Genomic DNA, 26,181 nt, shown 5'->3' on the forward strand with positions numbered 1-26,181 from the left:
CCACAGCACTCCAGTCCATCAGTTAACATCTGGAGAAGACACAAATCCATCAAGACGTTTTAACTAAAATATGAGTCCGTAATACCAGTTAAACAAAAACATGTTCTAAGAACATTTTGCTGACGTTCCTATTATGTTATGAAAATGCTATTTCTGGATGTTTACTGAATGTTCAAAATGTCCGGGGTTTTTTTTCTGTTATACAAACATTAAGCGAGCATTCCATTTGTATAATTTTCCAAACATTATGGGAACGTTACTTTTGAATGTTCTCTCAAACAAGTGTAAAAATTTAAATTTAAACATTTAAAAAAGAAAACTTTAGATGAACGTCCAAATAAAAGGTTTTAGTAAAAAAAAGGTGGCATAAACAATGTGTAGATAACATTTTAAGTCCACAATTACAGGCTAGATAACTTCGAATGAGCGTTCTGTTAATGTTGCTGGAAGAACATTTGTTCATAACGTTGAGAGAACATTCCCTTTAGCTGTAATAACGCTTCCTCCAGTGAGTCAGTGTTCTGGTGTGAATCAGGAGAGAAATCTGCACAGATCAAGCAGCGTTTAAACAGCTCTAAACACATATGTGGCTGGATGTTGATGTGAGAGACAACAGCAGATGCACTCTTTCACTGGAGGAAGCGTTATTATGGATTATGAACTTGTATTTTAGACATTAAAAGCATCTTAATGCTGGATTTGTTTCAGCTTTTCTCTTCTCCAGATGTTAACTGTTAATTATTGTGATGTTTTTATCAGCTGTTTGGACTCTCATTCTGACGGCACCCATTGCTGAGTGCTACAACTATTCCTTTAATTCTTATTCCTGGTCTGAATGATTGATGAGTGATGTTATTCTAAAGGAAAGCATGTTTGTCTTCACCTGTTGTGTTCACACACAATATTATCTGTGTATTGAAGTGTTTAGATGACTTTAACAGTGCACTAGATCTATGAAGGCGTTCCGATCCTGTCTGCATGGGAAGCTCTGCCGATGGGAGGAAAAGCCATTCATAGGTATGTGTGGAGCATCAGATAAAAGAGAGGCTGTGTGCCGATCACGATGCTTGTGTTCTCAGTGCTCTTGTTCGTCTGCAGGGAGCTGCACAGTCTGCTGAGTGAGCAATGCACGCTAGACACCGACTCTGGCACCGGCCTCAGTCTGCCCACCGTCATCAGTAAGACCGACGCTTCACACACTTTGTATTATATTTGATCCATCAGGCTTTGATTATCTATTGGTCTTCGTCACAGGTTCTGTTCCAGAGGATGTCGTGGAGGATATCAAAGGTACGTCATGTAGACACGCCTCCTCATGCATAAAATCATGTCTCGCTCTACATTACTCTTGACTCGTCTGTAAAATTGCGAACACTGTTTCATGTTGACTTGAACAGCTAACTGTGTTGTCGGTGTGTCTGTATTTAGTGCGAGTGTGTTTCGTTAGTGACCTGCAGAGGGGCATGAAGATCCAGGAGGCCAAATTTAACATGGACGGATCTGCTGAGGTCAGAGAACACGCGACTGTTAGAGCCATCAGTCGATTCAGATGATCAGTTGCTAGAAATATCGGGAAAGAAAACAAATATTCACAATAATAACCGATAATTAAGCAACAAATCAGCATATTATACTGATTTCTGAAGATCATGTGACACTGAAGACTGGAGGAATGATGCTGAAAATACAGCTGCGCATCACAGAAATACATTACAGTTTAACAGAGATTCACAGAGAAAACAGCTGTTTTACATTAGAATAATATTTCACAATTTATACTGTATTTTTGATCAAATAAAAGCAGCCTCGGTGAGAAAAACAAATTTGGTAGTGTAATTTAGAATTAAATGTTTTATATAGTTTTCTGTTAATTGTACGACATGCCATTAAAAAAATAATAAAGTAAAAATAAATTTTCCAGCAACACTTTATTTAATGAAGCATAAACATTATCAGAGGAATAAAATAAACACTTTCTGAATTCAACTTAATCTAAATCGCACAATGCACTAATTAAATAATATAAAAATTATCCCACGCTGTACAAACTGTGTAACATGTAGCATTTTCTCCAGTGTTTTTTTTAATGTTTGCACAAATGGAGTTTCGCTCATCTGTGATATTTTTTTTCATACGTCATACGTCATAGATTTTTGTTATCTTATTAGATATATGTATAGTTTTACCAATAACATGTTTAAGATTAATCTCAGATTAATAATTCAGTATGTTAACTGAGTAAATATTCACGGTTGCTCTGATTGGTCCATTAGAGACCGGCTCCTCCCCCAGATGTGGAATATCCGTTGGATGGCCGGAAGATTCTGCATATCAAGGGATCCATCAGGTAAAAACCCTTCAAACCAGACGCGATGATCTGCTTTTTCCCCAACTCGAATACCTCGCAGTCACATATCAGTGGATATATTTATCATAATGTTCCTCCTAGAGTTATTTTTTCTAGCTGACTATCAAGTTTATGGCCATTGGATGTCTTGACATTATTAATCTCAAGCTTTTATCCACAGATTTTAAGATGTTTATTGTCTCCGATGCTTCCTCCTGCTGACCGGGCCGCTCTCTCTTACGGACGGGGTTTTGTTTATTAATCTGACCCACGTTCTGTGCTTCTTACTGAAACGTGCTCTGCTGTTTTCCAGAGACTCTGTGGCCGAGATGTTGTTCGAGCAGGATAACGAGGAGAAATCCATCGCCACGCTGCTGCTGGACACTTTGGTGAAGGTACAAAATATTCAGTTCAATTGAATTTTTTATTAAAGGATGAGGATGAGGTCGCCACTGATAAGCATATTAAACCAGGATTTCTTGTTTCTGATTTTTGCGTCTTAAAATGACCGTGCTGCGCCTTTTTTCTCAAAATTTGTGGTGATATTTGCTGCATTTCTTATTGTTTTTCAGCGGAAATATACCACAGACAACATTCTTCTAACATTATGACTTTTCTGTCTTCGAGAGCCACTGTAGGGCACCAGCGAATAGAAATAACAGAAATATTACTGTCATTCATAATGTCTAAATATAATTTAATAAATACAAAAAATTTATATTAGGAGTGGAAATGGCTAATATGCCTATAACTAAGTACTTCTCTGCAGCCATCTACTGTTCAATTAAATTCAAGTTTATTTGTACAGCGCTTTTCACGATACAAATCGGTGCAAAGCAACTTTACAGCAAATTAAGTTTCTACAATATTTAGTGGTAGTTTATCAGTGGTGACTGTCAGTTAATGTACATACAGTGGTGTGAAAAAGTGTTGGCCCCCTTCCTGATTTCTTGTTTTTTTGCATGTTTTTCACACTTTAATGTTTCAGATCATCAAACAAATTTAAATATTACACAAAGATAATGCAAGTAAATACAAAATGCAGTTTTTAAATGATGATTCCATTTATCAAGGGAAAAAAGCTGTCCAAACCTACGTGGCCCTACGTGAAAAATTAATTGCCCCCTCCTGTTAAATCATGAAAGAACTGCAATTAACCACATTATTTTAGAAAGCTGAGTTAAATTTCACTAGCCACACCCAGGCCTGATTACTGCCAGACCTGTTGAATCAAGAAATCCGATTGAGATGCTTAAACAGTCCATTCATGCTCGAAAACCCTCCAATGTGGCTGAATTAAAACAATTCTGCAAAGAAGAGTGGGCCAAAATTCCTCCACAGCGACGTGAAAGACTCATTGCCAGTTATCATAAACACTTGATTGCAGTTGTTGCTGCAAAGCGTGGCACAACCAGTTATTAGATTTAGGGGCAATTACTTTTTCACGTAGGGCCAGGCAGGTTTGGACTGCTTTTTTTCCCTTAATAAAATAAATAATCATTTAAAAACTGCATTTTGTATTTACTTGCATTATCTTTGTGTAATATTAAAATTTGTTTGATGATCTGAATCTTTTAAATGTGACAAATATGCAAACAATTTAAAAAACAGGAAGGGGGCCAACACTTTTTCACACCACTGTATGGCAGAAATGTACGGAAAATCAATTAAAGACGTAATCAAGGAGACGATGAACACTATTAACAGCAATTATTATTTTGTTGATAATTTAACCCTTTCCCCGCCAGCATTTTTTTTTAAAGTTGCCAGCGATTTTGATGATTTTCACTCAAATTTGATGGCCTCCAGTATATTTTGCTGTATGGATATTTGAATATGCAATATACCAAAATAAAGATCAGAGCCTCTACTTTTAAACCAAAAAAAATCAGTTTTATTCTAGCTTAAAGCATTCTTTTTTTATCAGCACTTGAATATAGGTACGTTTCATAAAAAATGCATAATTTTGATCAAAAAGGTGAGAAAATCACATTCATTTTTAAATAAAGGGGTCATAGGATGCTACATGCACTTTGTTTGAACTGAAATGTGTGTTGGCTGTGTGTGTACACAACCACCCTATAATGATAAAAATTCACCCAGCCGATTACATTGTTTCTGAAGGGAATGCGCCCTCGATCTACATAAATGCGTTTATGTTCGCGCGAATCATTCGTGATCCAGCCTCATCTACAGAAGAAGTGACTGTAAGGTTTTTAACAAATCTTTGCAAATCACCTTTCCTAATAATGTGCTAATTAGCAAGTTTCAGATGAATGCGTCTAAAGTAAACAGTCTCTAGGAGAGCAGCTGGAAGAGAGGGGCGGAGTCAGCAGAGCTCATTAACATTTAAAGCGACATGCTACAAAACGGCTTGGCGCTGAAAAGAGCTGTTTATGACAGGGGAAAAAAGGTGTTTTTAAACTACCATTGAGAAATTTTAACCAAACTATGTTACAGACTTTTCATTAAGACCCTAAAGAATCATATCAACTTGTGGAAAATGGGCATCCTGTGACCCCTTTAAATAAGTGTTTGCTTTCCTACATTATGAAACTTTTCGTTTTATAAATGGGGCAACCTATGAAGGATGAACAAATAATGTCATCACATTAAAAATAACTTTCAAATTCGGTAATACTAAAGCTTTGAAGTGCTGGGAAAAGTGTCAGGCACTCGAAAGCATCAGAGCATTTCTGCCGCAAGTTGTTCCTATAGTTTTACTGTTAAAGCCACGGTGAACGGTGGGGATTTGTGTTTATTGAACAATGTTTTTCCTGGTTTCCACATCAGTGGCGTTTGTTCTGATATCTGTAGCTTTAACAGAAGTCTGCAATGAAATTTTAACCTAACTATGTTACAGACTTTTCATTAAGACCCTAAAGAATCATATCAACTTGTGGAAAATGGGCATCCTGTGACCCCTTTAAATAAGTGTTTGCTTTCCTACATTATGAAACTTTTCGTTTTATAAATGGGGCAACCTATGAAGGATGAACAAATAATGTCATCACATTAAAAATAACTTTCAAATTCGGTAATACTAAAGCTTTGAAGTGCTGGGAAAAGTGTCAGGCACTCGAAAGCATCAGAGCATTTCTGCCGCAAGTTGTTCCTATAGTTTTACTGTTAAAGCCACGGTGAACGGTGGGGATTTGTGTTTATTGAACAATGTTTTTCCTGGTTTCCACATCAGTGGCGTTTGTTCTGATATCTGTAGCTTTAACAGAAGTCTGCAATGAATTAAACTGCTTTCTTCACTGAAGAGAACGCGAGGCTGTTCATTAAATTTTTGGAACTGAGAAACCTTTCTTTGACTGAATGCATGTTGCGATGACGTCACGGGACCCAAAATCTGCAAGCTCTATTTTGTTTCTACTAGGGATGCACGATATATCGGCCACCATATCGGTATCGGCCCAACTCCAATTCGTTGTTGAAATATAAGCATTTGAACAGTTTTAATGACAGATTCATTCAAACATAAAATGTATGAATATGTATATCGACATCTAAATTGCACATAAGGCAGTTTTTATATCAGCTAATAATTCCTTGTTGAAATATAAACATTTTAATGGTGGCTGTAAAAAAAAACTTGTCTTCATGACAGATTCGTGTAAAAATGCATTAAATAATAAAGACAAAAGGTTCAGTAACAAATATAATTAATATGTAATTTTAGTGGATATATTTATCATAATGTTCCTCCTAGAGTTATTTTTTCTTGCCGACTATCAAGTTTATGGTCATTGAATGTTTTTCTTGAGGTAAATATGACATTATTAATCTCTCTATAAAGCTGTTTTATTGACATTTATCCACAGTCGCTTACAAAACCGTTTCAGCTAATATTGCATGCATCACTAATTAGTTTGGTTTGCTTATATAATCAAAGCTAAATTTATTTAATATTTATTTTTATTTTAACACCCACGGCCTATTCTAGCTAGTTTCGATTTGTGTGAAAACACGGCAGAAAGCTGCGAGGTTTTAAAAGAGTGCTAAGGGAATTATACAAATGAATATATGAATGAATTAATTATATGTACCTCTGAAGGTTCTGACGGTCTTCAGAAAAGATTCGATGGCATTTTGTTTTCATCTTCGCTCCATGTGTAATATTTAATAAACTAGTGTTCTTTACGAGAAACTGCTGTAATTCTGCTGCTCCATCAGCGCCACCTGCTGTCACAGAGTGGAGACTTATATTCACATTCAGTCTGAGCAGCTTCTGTCTAGACTAAAACTGAGTTAATTTGCATGCCCTGCTGTAATTTATGACCGGTTGATGAAAAACAAGCTTATGTGGATTCTGCACGTTTAAACAATTCGCATAAGGTATCTAGAATTATTTATGGAGCTGATAAAATACATATAATCATTTATTAATCAGTTATCATTTTGACCCTTTTATTTATTTAAAGGCTGAAATGTGAGGTTTCATACGTAATTAGATAAACTGTTGTCATTTAAAATCCGGACATCATTGGTAATGTTATAGTTTTAGTGTTTATGCAAACAGAAATTAATTTTATTTATTGTTGATTTTAAGTACAAAAATTGGTGAAATGATTTAAGTGTCCAGCACATTTTAACAATACCGTAATCATTTTGGTCACTATAATCGTGATGAGAAATTTTCATACCGTTACATCTATAGTCCTCCGTTTTCCCAGCATGCACCTTGTTCATTGTGTGTTTGTTCCTCACCAGTGTCCCATTGACACTCGCAAGGTTCTGTCGGAGAACGTGGTGATAATCGGCGGTACGGCCATGCTTCCCGGGTTCCTGCACCGACTGCTGTCTGAGATCCGCTCGCTGGTGGAGAAACCCAAGTACTGCGATGCTCTGGCTACCAAGAGCTTCCGAATCCACAGCCCACCCGCCAAACCCAACTGCACCGCTTGGTTAGGAGGTGAGCAAAGAACGGCACGGCCGAGGCTTTGAGACTCCTGACCTCTGCATGGGACGAGAAAAGATCTAACGCGTTCAATAAAGCAGTTGTGAAAATGAAGATTCGCTGAAAATGTGTTTACCCTCAGGTCATCTGAGATCAGGATGAGTTTGTTTCTTCATCAGGTTTGTAGAAATGTAGCATTGTATCAGTGTCTCAGCAATGGATGCTCTGCAGTGAATGGGTGCCGTCAGAATGAGAGTCCAAACAGCTGATAAAACATCACAATAATCCACAGCACTCCAGTCCATCAGTTAACATCTGGAGAAGACAAAAGCTGAAGCATTAAGATGTTTTTAACGTCAAACTATTGCTTCTGGCTAAAATATGAGTTCATAGTCCCAGTTAAAGGTGCCATAGAGTGCATTGATACTTTATATTTTAAATCATATCTACATAGAAGGTATGTGGCTTAGGGAAAGACAAAAATTCTCCAGAAACTGTTTTACATGTGCATTTACAACCCTAGGATTTGTCCCTAGAATGAAATGGTCTGTTATTACCTTATTTGGAAGGGTCATGAATAATAATGTTGAGCTCTGCTCTGATTGGCTCATTTCAGTAGCTCACACAGCAAACAGATCTCTACTGTCCGGCGTGAACGATGCAGAGATTAGGCATCCAACCTTATATGTTTGAGCCTGTATCAGACAGATTTTGCAAGAATGTTTAGCATCCGTGATCGCTGCGAGACACTGGCGGAGTGAACGAGGCTTGAGAGAGTCGTGAGTGAAGCCTCTGTGTTGCCAGATCCAGCTGTTATAATCGTTTTTGGACTTGTCTTTTCCACTTGACACTTTAGAAAGTTATTAAAGTAGGACGTTGCAGTTTAGGGTCAGCGATATCTTTATCTTATCTTAATTGCAAACGATTTGAAATAATTTCAGTTTATTTGTATTTGTTTATCAGTTTGTGTTTGTTTTAATAGCAATATCTGGCAACACTGCCAAGGTAGTGTTTCAACTATGCCAAGGTAAATACAGTTTTCCATTCTATGGCACAAAATGTTATTTTTGAATGTTCACTGGACGTCCAGTTTTAAAATGTTTTTTCGTGGTTATGAGAATGTTAAGGGAACATTTGATCATTTGATGGAAATGTTACTTTTGAATGTTCTCTGAACATCGTGAAACAAGTAGTAACATTTTTAAAAAATGTTAGACGAACGTCCAGCTAAAATGTTTCAGAAAAATTCCATGATCAATGCATGAATAATGTTTTTGTGCCAACGTTTTGAGAGCATTATTAAAGACCAAATAACTTTTGAACGATTGTTCATAACCTCATCAGCACATTCCCTGTTAGCTGGATAACACTTCCTCCAATGAAAAAGTAATTGGATGTGATGCTACATTTCTACAAATGTGACCCTGGAGCACAAAACCAGAGTTTATTTGTATTTGTTTATCAGTTTGTGTTTGTTTTAATAGCAATATCTGGCAACACTGCCAAGGTAGTGTTTCAACTATGCCAAGGTAAATACAGTTTTCCATTCTATGGCACAAAATGTTATTTTTGAATGTTCACTGGACGTCCAGTTGTTTTAAAATGTTTTTTCGTGGTTATGAGAATGTTAAGGGAACATTTGATCATTTGATGGAAATGTTACTTTTGAATGTTCTCTGAACATCGTGAAACAAGTAGTAACATTTTTAAAAAATGTTAGACGAACGTCCAGCTAAAATGTTTCAGAAAAATTCCATGATCAATGCATGAATAATGTTTTTGTGCCAACGTTTTGAGAGCATTATTAAAGACCAAATAACTTTTGAACGATTGTTCATAACCTCATCAGCACATTCCCTGTTAGCTGGATAACACTTCCTCCAATGAAAAAGTAATTGGATGTGATGCTACATTTCTACAAATGTGACCCTGGAGCACAAAACCAGTCATAAGGGTCACTTTTTTTGAAATTGAGATGTATGCATCATCTGAAAGCTGAATAAATAATCTTTCCATTGATGTGTGGTTTGTTAGGATCGGACAATATTTGAAAATCTGGAATCTGAGGGTGCAAAAAAATCTAAATATTGAGAAAATCATCTTTAAAGTTGTTCAAATGAAGTTCTTAGCAATGCATATTACTAATCAAACATTAAGTTTTGATATATTTACGGTAGGACATTTACTAAATATCTTCATCTATTATACTTGTCCATTAAGTGTCAACTGATTCAGTCATGTTAACTCAGATTGCTCTTTTCTTTTTCTTTTTTTTTTTGCAGTCATATTTTATTAAAGAAAGTTTGAGGTCTGATTGTAAAGAATAAAAGGCTGTCAGGGTTTCTCTTTAACTATGTATTTTCCAGTGGCTTCAATAAACTTGCTTGACGTACTTCTATGGAAGCTTATTTCCCCCAAGGAACCAAAAAGGTAAATCTGGCGAAAAAAAGTCAGCATTGTTGAGATCTTCGCGAACTGTGAGATCATTCGTGACATAAATGGTCCAAATAACCTTTTTCATTTTTTTTTTATTCTGTTGTGGAAATAAGCTTCCATATACTTAAAATCATTTAATGCTTAAAATAGTATTTTCATCATATTTGTAAGAGCACACTTGTCTGCAGGGAGTGGTAAGGACAACGGCACCAAAGATGAACATCTACTTTTGGCAGGTTCCAGTAACTAACTTGGGCTTGAACCTTTCTTATTTGTTGTCAATATGACATTGGAATCAAGAAACACCATGTTAACAGAATTTGAGAACCAATTACAATCAGATTAGTAAGATATTATGAATTAAGTTTGTGCATTTATGTTCAAAATTGGAAAAATAAGAATTGAATCTTGAGATCCATTGAGAATCACTCAGTTGCATAAGCTCCCGTTTCTGCAAGTCTGGAAAACCATGAGTGTTAATGAAGAGGGAGGGACTATCGTTAATTAGCTGAAATCTGTAGAGTACAAAAAAGACCAAAGGGCAACATCTCAACATTGTGACTAGCTGTTGAACAATGGCTGTAAGTTGGTGTTTGTTTCAGATTTTGGCAGTTTGTGCATTCTGTCATGCTGTTCCAAAGTGGAGTAATCTGCTCCAGAACCCTCAAGCTCTGATGATTCAGCAAACTGACCAGCGGTTTCAGCAGCCAGTTCAACAACAAACTAACCAGCGGGATCCTCCGCAGTTTCAGCTTCAGAAGCCAGTGGTGCAGACAGAGCTCCTTGATAAATGTGCTGTAGCTGATTATGAGCAGATCCAATGTGGACAACCTGGGATCAGTGCTGCTGAGTGTGAAGCTATCAACTGCTGCTTTAAGAGACAGCAGTGTTACTATGGGAGGGCAGGTAAGTGTTCTCAATTTTATTCGGTTCCTGTTAAACTGATTCTCAGAATTAACCTGCCCTTGTACTTTGTTCCAGTGACTGTCCAGTGTATTAGAGATGGTCAGTTTGTGGTAGTGGTGTCTAGAGACGTCACTCTGCCTCGACTGAGTCTGGATTCGGTTCGTCTACTGGGTGGAAATCACCCGCCTTGCGCTCCTGTGGAGTCCACACCTTACTTTGCTATATACCAGTTCCCTGTGACCGCATGTGGCACAAGCATGATGGTGAGCAGCTGCTTCTGGCTTTATTCTGCGTTGCTTATGATGGACTGGATGCCAACAGTGTTGCTATTCACAGGAGGACCGTGGATATGTGGTGTATGAAAACAGAATGACCTCCTCGTATGAAGTGGGGATTGGACCGTTTGGTTCCATCACAAGGGACAGTCATTTTGAGTAAGTGACCTATGACTTGGTGTGACTGTTAATCTCTGATAAATGCTACTAGCTCACCATCTGTTCTCCAGGTTTCTCTTCCAGTGTAGGTACTCTGGAACTTCTGTGGAAGCTCTGGTTGTGGAGGTCAACTCTGTTCCTCCACCTCCACCAGTAGCTGCTCCTGGACCTCTCAGGGTTGAGCTCAGACTGGCCAATGGCCAATGTGTCACCAAAGGCTGTGCAGAAGGTAAGGTATTGTCCTGTCATCCTAAAGCATCTCAAACTCCAGCAGTTTCGGTTTAAACCCCAGTGTTGTTCCTCAGGGGATGAGGCCTACACGTCCTACTACAGTGATGCTGATTATCCCGTCACAAAAGTCCTGCGAGAGCCAGTGTATGTTGAGGTGCGCATTATGGGGAGGACTGACCCCAACATTGTCCTGATGCTGGGACGCTGCTGGGCGACATCAACCCCCAGTCCACTCAGTCTCCCCCAGTGGGACCTTCTGATCGATGGGTGAGTAATGCCATTCTTTATCCAGTTAGTCTGCTGGGAGACTTTCTAACCGCCTTTCATCTTCAGATGCCCTTACCAGGATGACCATTACCTGACCACACTGGTTCCAGTGACTGGATCATCTGGTCTTCATTTCCCAACCCACTACAAGCGCTTTGTTGTGAAGATGTTCACATTTGTAGATCCAGCCTCACTGGCTCCTCTGCAGGAAACTGTATGCCCCCCTTTACCTGAACATTTTAATTTTACTAGTGAATTCTATGACTTGAACCCCTTTCTTCCCTGTCAGATCTTCATCCACTGCAGTACAGAGGTGTGCCATCCGTCTTCTGGCTCTTGTGAGCAAAGCTGCACCAGGAAACGTGAGTTATTGCTCTCTTGACTATAGGAACAGATTATGTAAGTGCATTCACACTTCTAACACTTCTTTTTCAGGGAGAGCCACTCGTATCAAGGATGTCTCTAGTGAGCAGACTGTGGTTTCTAGTGGAGCGGTTACTCTGGTCATGTAAATCTTGTGTTTTTAATAAACTGTGGAAAGATCTGTCTATTGGTATTGTTTTGGCTTTACAGAGGCTGGTATTATATGCTTTTTTTTTTTTTTTTTTTTTTTTTTTCTTCCTTTTTTCCCCACTTAAACAAGTTCCACGACCTTTTGTAAGGTCATGCATTCTGAGTCCAGGCTTCTGTACAAGCTGTGACCCTTATCCATCCTACAGTTAACCTGGGCCACTGCATAAGGTACCAAATTAAGGTTTAATCGGTAACTTCTGACTGGTTAACGGAATTTTACCTGTCCAACCAACATGCATTGATCTCATCCAAGTGCACATGGTGAGCAATTGAGGGTTTGGTGTCTTGCTCAAGGTAACCTCAGCTGTGGGTATATAAGGTAGCGGGCATTATACACTCACTCCCACGTACAATTCCTGCTGGTACTGAGACTTGAGCCCATGACCTTTGGGTTACAAGTCCAACACTTTAACCATTAGACCATGACTGCAGGTCAAGTATTTCATGATGGTTGTAAGTCATATTTGATTCATTTGTCAGTTCTGCTAGTACTATCTACTTAAATGGGGAAAGATTTAGTTGCAATCTGGGCAGTTGTGGCGTAATGGTTGGTGTCGGACTTGCTCTGGGTGTGTTCACTACTTGTTGCTTCTGATGTGCATGCAGTAACTTGGAAGGGTTAAATGCAGAGGACCTTTTTCAAGTATGGGTTACCATACTTGGCCTTTGCTGTCAGGTCAAAAGTGTTGCTTTTTAAATTTTATGTGTAAGCATTTTTTTTTTGTCCCACTCCAAACAAAGGTGATGGTGGTAAAATTCCTTGGCATGTTTAGCTGAGAGAAACCTGGTGGAGCCAATCCTTCTCTGACAAACAAATTACTAGGCATTTCAACAAATTTGAGGTGTTATTTCATCAGTGAAGGGCTAACTTGCACTCTGGCAAATACAATTTTGGGCTATACCGAAGGATATTGATCTTAGTGTGTGTGTGTGCAAGATTTTAAAAGCACCGTATAAAAGGACTATTTTAATTATGCAGCATTTAAGAATAAAGCAGCTATGTCTGGGACAGGGTTCAAGTATCACTCAAAGCTTCATGTTAATCATGAGAATGTTAAATCAACTTCTGAGCCAGTCTGAAGATACAGACCTGTTCATTCCAAAATGTTTCTACAAATAAAACTATCTAGAATTGTCAACAATTGGATTCAGCTAGTTGAAGGATAAAACCAAGGCTAAATTCAAAATAGCAGCAATTCATACTAGTATGCTATTTTGAATTATGCACAATGTAGTGACCCTTGATTTAAAAGTTAGTCACTTCTTGGGTCTGCCGGGGAAGTTTTAGACACCTCTTTGTTTGCTCCTTTATATTAGGGCTGTGCGATTTGGGGGAAAATATCAAATGGTGAATTAATTTTTTTTTTTGACATTGCGATTTGATTTGCGATTTTAAATTTGCAAAGTAAGCTTCAGCTCAATATTGTCAATGTGCAGCACAGTATGGGTATCATTACCCTGCTGAAAAAAACAATAGAAACAATCACAGAAATTTTTATAGTTTCCATTAAACCATTACAATATTCCTTTTTGTTTTGGGCATTATTCCAAAAGGAATTACTGTTGTTCTATTGGTTCACATCTGCCAGATTACATCCCACCAATAGAATCCATCAAATACTAGTAGACACTATTATATTTTACATTCAAACCAATACAATTCCCATTATAACCCTGAAATCCATTAAATTTTTATTGTGTTTTGGGAGGGGTTCTATTTTATTTTTTTTCAGCAGGCAAGATTATAATGGTATAACTACTTTTACAGAATTAACTTAATTACTGAATTTCACAGAAAATATTTGTTTATTGTTTATAAATGAACTATTTCTTAAGTCAATTATTAAAGTATTACATATGTTACATAGGCTGATTTATTCATTTGAAGTATTTGGGATTTTAAGAACAAGTGGAAAATGTGCTGAATGTTTCATTTCATCCAAGTGAAATTAGCAAGCAGTTAGACTGAATTTACATTAATTTTAAACGCAGAGCCAGGCGCGAGTCGACACAGGTTGCGCGTGCGTCAAGCCTCATCCATACTGCCAGATGCGCTCGTGGAGACTTGCGGTGCAGAGTGCAAGTATACAGGTGCATCTCAATAAATTAGAATGTCTAAGCCACTCCTGAACCACAGACAATGTCAGAGGCCTCTTACCTGGGATAAAGAGAAGTAGAACTGGACTGTTGCCCAGTGGTCCAAAGTCCTCTTTTCAGATGAGAGCACGTTTTGTATTTCATTTGGAAACCAAGGTCCTAGAGTCTGGAGGAAGGGTGGAGAAGCTCATAGCCCAAGTTGCTTGAAGTCCAGTGTTACGTTTCCACAGTCTGTGATGATTTGGGGTGCAATGTAATCTGCTGGTGTTGGTCTATTGTGTTTTTTGAAAACCAACGTCACTGCACCCGTTTACCCAGAAATTTTGGAGCACTTCATGCTTCCTTCTGCTGACCAGCTTTTTGTAGATGCTGATTTCATTTTCCAGCAGGATTTGGCACCTGCCCACACTGCCAAAAGCACCAAAAGTTGGTTAAATGACCATGGTGTTGGTGTGCTTGACTGGCCAGCAAACTCACCAGACCTGAACCCCACAGAGAATCTATGGGGTATTGTCAAGAGGAAAATGAGAAACAAGAGACCAAAAAATGCAAATGAGCTGAAGGCCACTGTCAAAGAAACCTGGACTTCCATACCACCTCAGCAGTGCCACAAACTAATCTCCTCCATGCCACGCCGAATTGAGGCAGTAATTAAAGCTTATGAAGTATTCTAATTTGTTGAGATAGTGAACTGGTGGGTTTTTTTAAAATGTGAGCCAAAATCATCACAATCCTCCGCAGTTTCAGCTACAGAAACCAGTGGCGCAGACAGAGCTCCTTGATAAATGTGCTGTAGCTGATTATGAGCAGATCCAATGTGGACAACCTGGGATCAGTGGTGCTGAGTGTGAAGCTATCAACTGCTGCTTTAAGAGACAGCAGTGTTACTATGGGAGGGCAGGTAAGCGTTCTCAATCTTATTCTGTTCATGTTAAATTGATCCTCAGCCTTAACCTGCTCTTGTACCCTGTTCCAGTGACTGTCCAGTGTATTAGAGATGGTCAGTTTGTGGTAGTGGTGGCTAGAGATGTTACTCTGCCTCGACTGAGTCTGGATTCGGTTCATCTACTGGGTGGAAATGACCCATCTTGCGCTCCTGTGGAGTCCACACCTTACTTTGCTATATACCAGTTCCCTGTGACCGCATGTGGCACAAGCATGATGGTGAGCAGCTGCTTCTGGTTTTATTCTGCATTGCTTATGATGGACTGGATGCCAACAGTGTTGCTATTCACAGGAGGACCGTGGATATGTGGTGTATGAGAACAGAATGACCTCCTCGTATGAAGTGGGGATTGGACCGTTTGGTTCTATCACAAGGGACAGTCATTTTGAGTAGGTGATCTATGACTTGGTGTGAACCAGGGCTGGATTGGTAATCGGGCATACCGGGCATTTTCCCGGTGGGCCGACGCACTTAAGGGGCCGACAGAATGTGTGTTTTTTTTTTGCCTTAAACCATCACGCCGGGACTGCGAGCAGCCAGTGGCCCATTGGTTTGTCTCCTGTATTGACAGCGTAAACATCCAATCACAATGCACTATAGATGGAGCGATGAAGTGTTTTGCTCCGCCTATATAAAGATCGCATCACCCCAACTTCTTCCTCATTGGCTTTTCCCATGTTTTCACAGGAGATTTATCAAGAACAGGCTTGCTCTGCGCTGAGTGATGCGGGCCAAAGAGCAAGGCAGGAGGAGAAGGGATTGGTAAAGTGCTTGATAGGGACTCGCAACGGTGGCAGGAATCTAACCTTTTGCAACAATACATATACCATTCAAAAGCTTGGCGTCAGCTTTTTTGGGAAATGATAGAAATTAATACTTTTATTTAGCAAGGATGCTTTAAATTGATCAAAAGTGACGATAGAGACCTAATGTTACAAATTATATTTCAGAAACTCTGTTCTTCTGAACTTTCTATTAATCAAAGAAACCTGAAATTCTACCATTGTTTTCAACAATGTTTTTTGAGCAGCAAATCAGAATGATTTCTGAAGGATCCTGTGACTGGAGTAATGATGCTAAAAATATAGCTTTGAAATCACAGGAATAAATTAATTTATTCTCGCAACGGTGGCAGGAATCTAACCTTTTGCAACAATACATATACCATTCAAAAGCTTGGCGTCAGCTTTTTTGGGAAATGATAGAAATTAATACTTTTATTTAGCAAGGATGCTTTAAATTGATCAAAAGTGACGATAGAGACCTAATGTTACAAATTATATTTCAGAAACTCTGTTCTTCTGAACTTTCTATTAATCAAAGAAACCTGAAATTCTACCATTGTTTTCAACAATGTTTTTTGAGCAGCAAATCAGAATGATTTCTGAAGGATCCTGTGACTGGAGTAATGATGCTAAAAATTCAGCTTTGAAATCGCAGGAATAAATTTAAGTTTTGAAATTCAAATAGAAACGGTTATTTTAAATGGTAAATATTACACTATATTACTGCTTTTGCTGTATTTTGGATCAAATAAATGCAGGCTTGGTGAGCAGAAGAGAATTCTTTAATAAAAAAACTTGCTGTTCAAACTTTTGACTGGTATAGATGGGGATGTATGTGGTGATGGGCCGCCTGGACCAAAAAATGCCAGGGCCTATATATATATTTATTATTATTATTATTATTATTATTATATATATTTTTTTGTCCCAGTCCAGCCCTGGTGTGAATGTTAATCTCTGATAAATGCTAGTAGGTCACCGTCTGTTGTCCAGGCTTCTCTTCCAGTGTAGGTACTCTGGATCTTCTGTGGAAGCCCTGGTTGTGGAGGTCAACTCCGTACCTCCACCAGTAGCTGCTCCTGGACCTCTCAGGGTGGAGCTCAGACTGGCCAATGTGTCACCAAAGGCTGTGCAGAAGGTAAGGTCTTGTCCTGTCTTCCTAAAGCTTTTCAAACTTGAGTCTGGTTAAACCCTTGTGGTGTTCCTCAGGGGATGAGGCCTACACGTCCTACTTCAGTGATGCTGATTATCCTGTCACAAAAGTCCTGCGAGAGCCTGTGTATGTTGAGGTGCGCATTATGGAGAGGACTGACCACAACGTTGTCCTGATGCTAGGACGTTGTTGGGCGACATCAACCCCCAGTCCACTCAGTCTCCCCCAGTGGGACCTTCTGATCGACAGGTGAGTAATGCCATTCTTTATCCAGTTAGTCTGCTGGGAGACTCTTTCTAACCTTCCCATTTGTCTTCAGATGCCCTTACCAGGATGACCTTTACCTGACCACACTGGTTCCAGTGACCTGGATCCTCTGGTCTTCGTTTCCCAACTCACTACAAGCGCTTTGTTGTGCTCCTCTGCAGGAAACCGTATGCCCCCGTTTACCTGAACATTTTAATTTTACTACTTGTGAATTCTATGACTTGAGCCTCTTTCTTCCCTGTCAGATCTTCATCCACTGCAGTACAGAGGTGTGCCATCCCTCTTCTGGCTCTTGTGAGCAAAGCTGCACCAGGAAACGTGAGTTCTTGCTCTCTCGACTAGAGGAACTGAGAATTTATAAGTGCATTCACACTTAACATCTGTCTTTCAGGAAGAGACACTCGCATCAAGGCGATCTCTAGTGAGCAGACCGTGGTTTCTAGTGGAGAAGTTACTCTGGTCGTGTAAATAGTGTTTTTAATCAACTTTGCAGGACCCTGAGCTTTCTTTGTTTTGACTCTGCAGAATCTGGTATTACATGCCTCTTTCCGTTGTGGGGGGGGGGGACCTTTTGTAGAGTAATGTGTTCTGAGTCCAGGCTTCTGTACAAGCCATGACCATTACCCATCCTCCAGTTGCTAACCTGGGGCAGCACATAAGGTTATATTTTAAGGGTTAATTAACTTCGGTTTGATTAACAGGACGTTTAACCCATCCAACCAACTTGCGTTTATCCCAAGTGTGCATACACTTTCCTGGGGAGCAATTGGGGGTTTGGTGTCTTGCTCAAAGGCATGTCAGCTGTGGGTATTCAGAATCCGAAAGAGCTTTATTGCCAAGTATGTTTGCACGTACAAGGAATTTGTTAATGTCACAAGCTTCCAGTACACAGAGACCACACATAGATAATAAAAATAAGATGACTAAAATACACATGCATAAATATAAACCACAAAAGAATAAATTGTATGTACAGGAGTGCTATAGAATAGGAATAAAGTTGTAGGGCTGTACTAGGATTTAGAGTGATAAATAAGTTTAAGGTTATTGCACACTTTAATTGCACAACGGGAGAACACTAACTGTTCATGAGGTAGATTGCCTGTGGAAAGAAACTGTTCTTGTGCCTGGCTGTCCTGGTATTCGGTGCTCTCTAATGCCGACCAGATGGCAAACGTTCAAGAAGGAGATGGCTTGGCTGTGATGGATCCACAGCCCTTTTCTTCACTCTGGATGTATACAGTTCTTGGAGGGTAGGCAGGGGGCACCAATAATCCTTTCAGCAGTGCGAACCATTCTCTGTAGTTTTCTGATGTCTGATTTTGTAGCTGAACCAAACCAGACAGTTATTGAAGTGCACAGAACAGACTCTATGATGACTGAGTAAAACTGCTTCAGCAGCTCCTGTGGCATGTTGATTTTCCTCAGTTGGCGACGGAAGTACAACCTCTGCTGGGCCTTTTTAACAGTGGAGTCAATGTGAGTGTCCCGCTTCAGGTCCTGAGAGATGGTGGTGCCTAGGAATCTGAATGACTCCAGTGCTGTCCATGATGGTGAGTGCAAGGGGGGTTCCTCCTGAAGTCCACGATCATCTCCATTGTTTTAAGGGTGTTCAGCTCCAGGTTGTTAAGACTTCACCAGATAGCCAACTCTTTAACCTCCTGTCTGTAAGCAGGCTCGTCTCCATCCTTGAGACCGATGACTGTACAGGTGCATCTCAATAAATTAGAATGTCGTGGAAAAGTTCATTTTATTTCAGTAATTCAACTCAAATTGTGAAACTTGTATATTAAATATGCAAGTTGTTGATTGGCCTCAGTGCTGAAAGCCGGGCAGTTGTAGCGCGCTGTCCGGAAAGGCGTCATTCAGCCAGGTTTCCGTGAAACACAGAGCAGTAGAGTGTGAAAAATCCTTATTTGTCCGGGAGAGCAGAAGAAGTTTGTCCGTTTGTTGGGTAGAGAGCGGAGATTCGCCAGTTGGATGCTAGGCAGCGCCGTTTTGAATCCGCGCTTCCTGAGCTTCACGAGTGCGCCGGCTCGCTTCCCCCGTCTGTGCGTCCTGAAGCGCTTGATCAGCGCCGCTGCTCCGCCAACTACAACGTTCAGCAAAACGTCCGAATAAACAAAATCCGGTAGAAGATTGTGTGGTGTGTACTGCCGAATGTTCAGCAGCTCATCCCTGGTAAAACTGATCGTGTTTGAGAAACAAAAAACAGGAAAAACTAACAAAAACGGTACAAACACTGGAGAGCCAAACACTGAGGCTGCCGTCTGAGGTGCCATCGCATAGCATCTTATATTGATATAAAGAGCGTTATACATTCACTCCTCCCACGTACAATTCCTGCTGGTACTGAGACTTGAACTGAGACACCGATCACAGATGCAAGTAAGATGGCGCCGCACACGGCCGCCTCAGTGCTTAGCTCTCCAGTGTTTGTACTGTTTTTGTTCATTTTTCCTGTTTTTGTGTTTTTTGTTTTCTCAAACACGATCAGTTTTACCAAGATTCAAGATTTTTTATTTGTCACATACATGGTTATATAGAGAATATATGACCCGCAGTGAAATGTACGTCAGGTCCACTCCATGGACAGTGCAATTATTAAAGAATACAAACACAAGAAAATTATATACAAATATAGGTATGGAAAAAGTAAGATTAAAATAAAATGCGCAGGACAGTATACTGTAGACTTAATAAATATTAAGATGAGCAGGAATGTACAAGAGAAGAATGTGCAAACAGGTTGTACAGGGTAGTTACATAGCAGCAATAGAGGTAAAAAAGTAAATAAATAAAATATTACAGAAATTGCTGTGTGCAAGTGACAATGTCAGTATCTTACTGATAATTAAGTGAAGTCATGTTGGTGTTAAGAGACTGAGTTTGAGTTTAGGAGCCTGATGGCCTGGGGGAAGAAGCTCCTCCTAAGTCTCTCGGTTTTTGCCATCAGGCTATGGAAGCACTTAGCAGATGGCAGCAAAATGAAAAGACAGTTACCAGGGTGGTTGGAGTCCTTGATGATTTTAACAGCTCTGCTTTTGCAGCGTTTGAGGTAGATGTCCTTTAGAGAGGGGAGAGCAGACCCTGAGATGCGCTCAGCTAAGCACACAACTCTCTGCAGGGCTTTGCAGTCTTGACAGGAGCTGTTCCCATACCACACTGAGATACACTGAGTCAATACACTTTCTATGGCTCCTGAATAGAAAGTTTTCAGGATTGCTGGCGAAACCCTGAATTTTCTCAGCTGTCGCAGATGGTACAGTGTTTGCCTGGCTTTATTAACCTGAGTTTGGATGTGTGACGTCCAAGTCAGGTCCTTGGAGATGTTTACACCAAGGTACTTGAAGCTGCTCACCCTCTCCACTGGGGTCCCACTGATCATAAGAGGAGTATAGGGCCGCTGCTGTCTCTTCCTGAAGTCCACAATCAGCTCTTTAGTTTTACTCGCATTCATAGAGAGACAATTGTCCTGGCACCATGATGTGAGTTTATCTACCTCATCCAAATATGCGGCCTCATTATTGTTGGAAATGAGGCCCAGAACCACAGTATCATCAGCAAATTTGATAATAGATGTGGAGCTGTGGGAAGACATGCAGTCATGTGTGTAGAGCAGAGGACACAGCCCTGTGGAGCTCCCACGTTCAGGGTGCTGGAGTTGGAGGTGAACTGGCCTACTTTCACCACTTGAGGTCTACCAGTGAGGAAATCTAGAATCCAGTTGCAGAGTGAAGAATTCAGGCAGAGGTCCATGAGTTTAGAAGCTAGCTTGATGGGGACTATAGTATTGAAAGCTGACCTATAGTCGATGAATAGCAGCCTTACATAGTTCCCACTGCTGCTGTCAATGTGCATGAGGGAAGAGTGCAGGACGTAAGAGATGGCATCTTCAGTAGATCTGTTGAGGCGATAGGCAAACTGAAGAGGGTCCAAAGTATCAGGGATGGAGGAGCAAATGTTGTTCTTTATAAGTTTCTCAAAGACCTTCATGACTATTGACGTGAGGGCAACTGGTCGATAGTCATTCAGGCAAGAGGGGTTATTGTTCTTAGGTACAGGGATGGTGACAGATTTTTTGAAGGGGGTGGGAACCACCGAGGTAGCAAGGGACTCATTAAAGATGGATGTATTCGATTGCATTCAAAGCAGCTGTAGAAAGATTTTAACTCGTCAGCCAGCAATGGGTCTGCTCTCACAGCTGCAGAGGATTTATTTCCAAAGGCACAGATAGTCCTCAGTCCCTGCCACATGCGTCGGGAGTCATTTAGCTGAAAATGAGACTATTCGTTCCCTTATCGGAGTTTGTTGGCTCTTACCGCCCGTCGGACATCATAGCACGATGCTTTGTACTCACTCATGTTCCCCGACGACAGACCGGCGTTGTATGCAGAAGTGCATTTGTTTACTGCAGCACGGATTGTTCTGTCCACCCACGGTTTTTGATTTGAGAAGGTCCTTATAGTTTTTGTATCTGTTGCTTGTTCGTTTAGCATGTTTACAAAGCTTAATGCTACATCTGTGAACTCGCTGATGTCAGATGAACTCGCTCGGAACATGTCCCAGTCGACGTCATAAAGAGCCGCCTGTAGCATATCTTCTGAGTGGGAGGACCAGCGCGTCACTACTCTCAGCACCGGGGGTTCATGAACGAGCCTTTGTTTATATTCCGGTGTGAGGAAAATGGTGGCATGGTCCGATTTGCCAAAAGCCGGTAGTGAGAGCGCTTTGTAGGCATTCTTATACTGAGAGTAGCAATGATCCAGTGTATTCGGTCCTCTAGTTGGACAGGATATATGTTGATAAAAGTTCGGCATGACCTGCCTGAGGTTGGCTTTGTTAAAGTCCCCCGCGATGATAAAAGCAGCGTCAGGATGTTTGTTAATGTAACCGCTGAGCACATCGTGAAGCTTAGACAAAGCCAAGCTGGTGTCTGCTTGTGGTGGAATGTAAACAGCAGTAACGATGATCGATGAAAACTCCCGGGGCAGATAGAATGGGAGGCAAATAATGGATAAATGTTCCAGATGAGGCGAGTAGGAGCGCAACAGAGTGGAGATATTCCTGGGGTCACACCATTTCTTGTTAATCATGAAACACACTCCACCACCTTTTGGATTTACCGGCCTCGGCTGTTCTGTCCATCCTTATAACAGAGAAGTTATCAGATGGCGTTACAGCAGTGTCCGGGACCGAGGTCGTTAGCCATGTTTCAGACAAACAAAGGATGCTACAGTCCCTAATGTCCCGTTGGAAACTTATCCTGGCTCTAAGATCGTCCAACTTATTCTCTAAGGATTGGATATTGGCAAGCAGAATGCTCAGCAGAGGAGGGCTGTGTGCTCTTTTCCTCAGTCTGTTGCGAATCCCAGCGTGTTTCCCGTGGTGTTTCTTAATCCGTCGCCATGGTGGGTTATTCAAGTGGCCATTGTTCATCTCAGCGTTCCGGAGAATCTCAGATGGCCACGATGGGTTGGAGGATAAAGTGTCCTGAAACAAGGTTAGTGTAGCGGGGTCCAATGTCCAAAAGTGTTCCTTTGTCGTAAGTGATCAGTGCAGACGATATGTGTGTAAAAAGAGAGAGCAAAAGAAAGTATCCAGCATCCGAACTTGGCAGCGCCATCTTAGTGAATAAGATAACAATACCAGGGATGAACTGCTGAACATTCGGCAGAACACACCACAAAATCTTCTACCGGATTTCAAATATTCAGACGTTTTTCTGAACATTGTAGTTGGCGGAGCAGTGGCACTGATCAAGCGCTTCAGGATGCGCAGATGGGGAAGAGAGCCGGCGTCGTCGTGAAGCTCAGGCAGCGCAGTTTTTGAACGCCGTTGCCTAGCATCCATCTGGCAAATCTCCGCTCTCTACCCAACAAAATGGACTAACATCTGCTCTCCGACAAACAAGGATTTTTCAAACTCTGCTGCTCTGTGTTTCACGGAAACCTGTCTGAATGACGCCATTCCGGACAGCACGCTACATCTGCCCGGCTTTCAGCTGTTTAGAGCAGACCGCGACGCAGAATCAACGGGGTAATCTCACTGCGGCAGGACATGTTTTAACATCAACGAAAGGTGGTGTACAGATGTTACAGCGTTAAAGAAGATGTGTTGTCCCGATCTAGAAGCACTCTTCGTTAACTGCAAGCCGTTCTATTCGCCGTGGGAGTTTTGCTCGTTCATTCTCATGAGTGTTTACATTCCTCCGCAAGCGCACGTGAGCTCAGCTTTATAGAAACTTGCTGATCAGATCACAGACACAGAACAACACCCAGACTCTGTTAAAATCGTTCTTGGGGACTTTAATAAAGCAAATCTTTCCCGTGAACTGCCAAAATAGACAGCATGTTACATGTTCCATCACAGACGGTAATATATTGAATCACTGTTACACCACAATAAAGGATGCATATAGCTCTGTCCCACGGGCAGCTTTGGGGCTCTCTGATCACTGTTTAGTTAATCTTATACCGATCTACAGGCAGAAACTGAAATCAGCTAAACCGGTGTTAAGGAATGTAAAAAGATGGACTAATGTTGTAATGGATTTACAAGCTTGTTTTGACCTCACTGATTGGAGTGTTTTTGAAGCTGCTGCCACCGATCTGGACGAGCTCACAGAGACTGTAACATCTTATATCAGTTTCTGTGAAGACATGTGCATTCCTACCAGGACTCATTTAACCTACAACAATGACAAACCATGGTTCACTGCAAAACTCTGACAGGCCAAAGAAGTTGCTCGCAGGAATGGGGACAGATTCTTGTATAAACAGGCCAAATACGCACTGGAAAAGGAGATCAGAGTGGCAAAGAGGAATTATACTGGAAAGCTAAAGAACCAATTATTTTCCAGTGATCCTGCTTCAGTGTGGAAAGGTCTGAAAGGCATCACCAATTACAAGACACCATCCCCCAGCACTGTGGAAAACCAACAACTGGCAGGTCTTCAGAAAGAGCAAGAGAAGAAAAGCACCAGGCCCAGAAGGTGTGACACCAGCCTGTCTGGAAACCTGTGCTGACCAGCTGGCCCCCATCTTCTCACAGATCTTTAACAGATCACTGGAGCTGTGTGAAGTCCCCTCATGCTTCAAACGCTCCACCATCATCCTCATCCCAAAGAAACTCAAAATTATTGGACTTAATGACTACAGACCTGTGTCTCTAATGTCTGTGGCCATGAAATCATTTGAAAGACTGGTTTTGGCTTATCTGAAGGACATCACTGGACCCCCTGCAGTTTGCCTACAGAGCAAACACAGCTCTGGATGATACAGTCAACATGGGACTGCATTACATCCTGCAACATCTGGACAGACCAGGGACTTATGTGAGAATCCTGTTTGTGGACTTCAGCTCGGAGTTTAACACTATCATCCCAAATTTCCTCCTGTCCAAACTATCCCAGCTCTCCGTGCCCACCTCCGTCTGTCAGTGGATCAGCAGCTTCCTGACAGACAGGCAGCAGCTAGCACTGGACCCTTACTGGACCCCCTGCAGTTTGCCTACAGAACAGACAGGTCTGTGGATGACACAGTCAACATGGGACTGCATTACATCCTGCAACATCTGGACAGACCAGGGACTTATGTGAGAATCCTGTTTGTGGACTTCAGCTCGGCGTTTAACACTATCATCCCAAACCTCCTCCTGCCCAAATTAACTCAGCTCTCCGTGCCCACCTCCATCTGTCAGTGGATCACCAGCTTCCTGACAGACAGGCAGCAGCTAGTGAGGCTGGGAAAATTCTCATCCAGCACCTGTACGATCAGCACTGGCGCCCCCTAGGGTTGCGTCCTTCCCCACTGCTCTTCTCTCTCTACACCAATGACTGCACTTCTAAACACCCCTCTGTCAAGCTCCTGAAGTTTGCAGGCGACACCACACTCATCGGCCTCATTCAGGACGGTGACAAGTCTGCTTACAGACAGGAGGTTAAAGAGCTGGCTGTCTGGTGCAGTCTTAACAACCTGGAGCTTAACACGCTCAAAACTGTGGAGATGATAGTGGACTTCAAGAGGATCCCCCCTGCTCTCCCTCCACTCACCATCATGAACAGTACTGTAACGACAATTGAGACATTCAGGTTCCTGGACACCACTATCTCTCAGGACCTGAAGTGGGACAATCACATTGAGTCCATTGTCAAAAAGGCCCAGCAGAGGTTGTACTTCCTTCGCCAGCTGAGGAAGTTCAACCTGCCACAAGAGGTGCTGAAACTGTTCTACTCCATCATTGAATCTGTCCTCTGCACTCCTATAACTGTCTGGTTCAGCTCAGCTACCAAATCTGACCTCAGAAGACTACAGAGGATAGTCCGGACTGCTGAGCGAATCATTGGTACAACCCTCCCTTCTCTACAATAACTGTACTCATCCAGAGTGAGCAAAAAGGGCTAGCAAAATCACTCTGGACCCCTCACATCCAGCACAGTCCCCCTTTGAACTGTTGCCATCTGGTCGACGCTACAGAGCACTGAGCAGCAGAACGACCAGACACAGGAACAGTTTCTTTCCTCAGGCAATCCATCTCATGAACACTTAACAATAATCATGGAACACACAACACTAGAATACATTATTTATTTAACACACATACTTATTTACATTTCAAATTTGCACATATCATAACTGTACATACAAAATTGTCTATATTATATATTGTGTTTTTGGCTTTTTGTACATTGTATATTTTGTATATTTTTATATTATTCTTTTTATTATCTCTGTCCTGTCTTGTCACTGTCATTCTGTTGCACTGTGGAACTTCTGTCACTAAAACAAATTCCTCGTATGTGTAAACATACCTGGCAATAAAGCTCATTCTGATT

General features: G+C 41.0%; 2 protein-coding genes and 1 pseudogene across 2 annotated transcripts in view; all 3 read left to right on the forward strand.

The window, feature by feature from the left end:
• Nucleotides 1-7,312, forward strand: part of LOC107567388 (actin-related protein 10-like) — a 9,577-nt gene extending 2,265 nt beyond the window's left edge. The window contains exons 6-12 of the mRNA XM_016253072.1: nucleotides 950-1,017; nucleotides 1,099-1,178; nucleotides 1,255-1,290; nucleotides 1,429-1,508; nucleotides 2,274-2,347; nucleotides 2,661-2,742; nucleotides 7,064-7,312. Of these exons, the coding sequence (XP_016108558.1) occupies nucleotides 950-1,017; nucleotides 1,099-1,178; nucleotides 1,255-1,290; nucleotides 1,429-1,508; nucleotides 2,274-2,347; nucleotides 2,661-2,742; nucleotides 7,064-7,297 (654 nt within the window). The 3' untranslated portion in view covers nucleotides 7,298-7,312. The remainder of the gene's footprint in view (nucleotides 1-949; nucleotides 1,018-1,098; nucleotides 1,179-1,254; nucleotides 1,291-1,428; nucleotides 1,509-2,273; nucleotides 2,348-2,660; nucleotides 2,743-7,063) is intronic.
• Nucleotides 7,313-10,232: 2,920 nt separating this feature from the next.
• LOC107567391 (zona pellucida sperm-binding protein 4-like) lies at nucleotides 10,233-12,066 on the forward strand. The gene is made up of 8 exons (XM_016253075.1): nucleotides 10,233-10,592; nucleotides 10,668-10,855; nucleotides 10,929-11,026; nucleotides 11,098-11,255; nucleotides 11,332-11,524; nucleotides 11,591-11,738; nucleotides 11,814-11,886; nucleotides 11,960-12,066. The coding sequence occupies exons 1-8, from the start codon at nucleotides 10,262-10,264 to the stop codon at nucleotides 12,034-12,036; spliced, it is 1,266 nt and encodes a 421-aa protein (XP_016108561.1). The 5' UTR covers nucleotides 10,233-10,261; the 3' UTR covers nucleotides 12,037-12,066.
• A 1,030-nt stretch (nucleotides 12,067-13,096) lies between these two features.
• The window catches only part of LOC107567389 (zona pellucida sperm-binding protein 4-like), a 41,510-nt pseudogene continuing 28,425 nt past the window's right edge, over nucleotides 13,097-26,181 (forward strand).

Source organism: Sinocyclocheilus grahami, unplaced genomic scaffold, assembly GCF_001515645.1.
Source record: "Sinocyclocheilus grahami isolate Dianchi unplaced genomic scaffold, SAMN03320097.WGS_v1.1 scaffold1154.1, whole genome shotgun sequence".
NCBI classification, from domain to species: domain Eukaryota; kingdom Metazoa; phylum Chordata; class Actinopteri; order Cypriniformes; family Cyprinidae; genus Sinocyclocheilus; species Sinocyclocheilus grahami.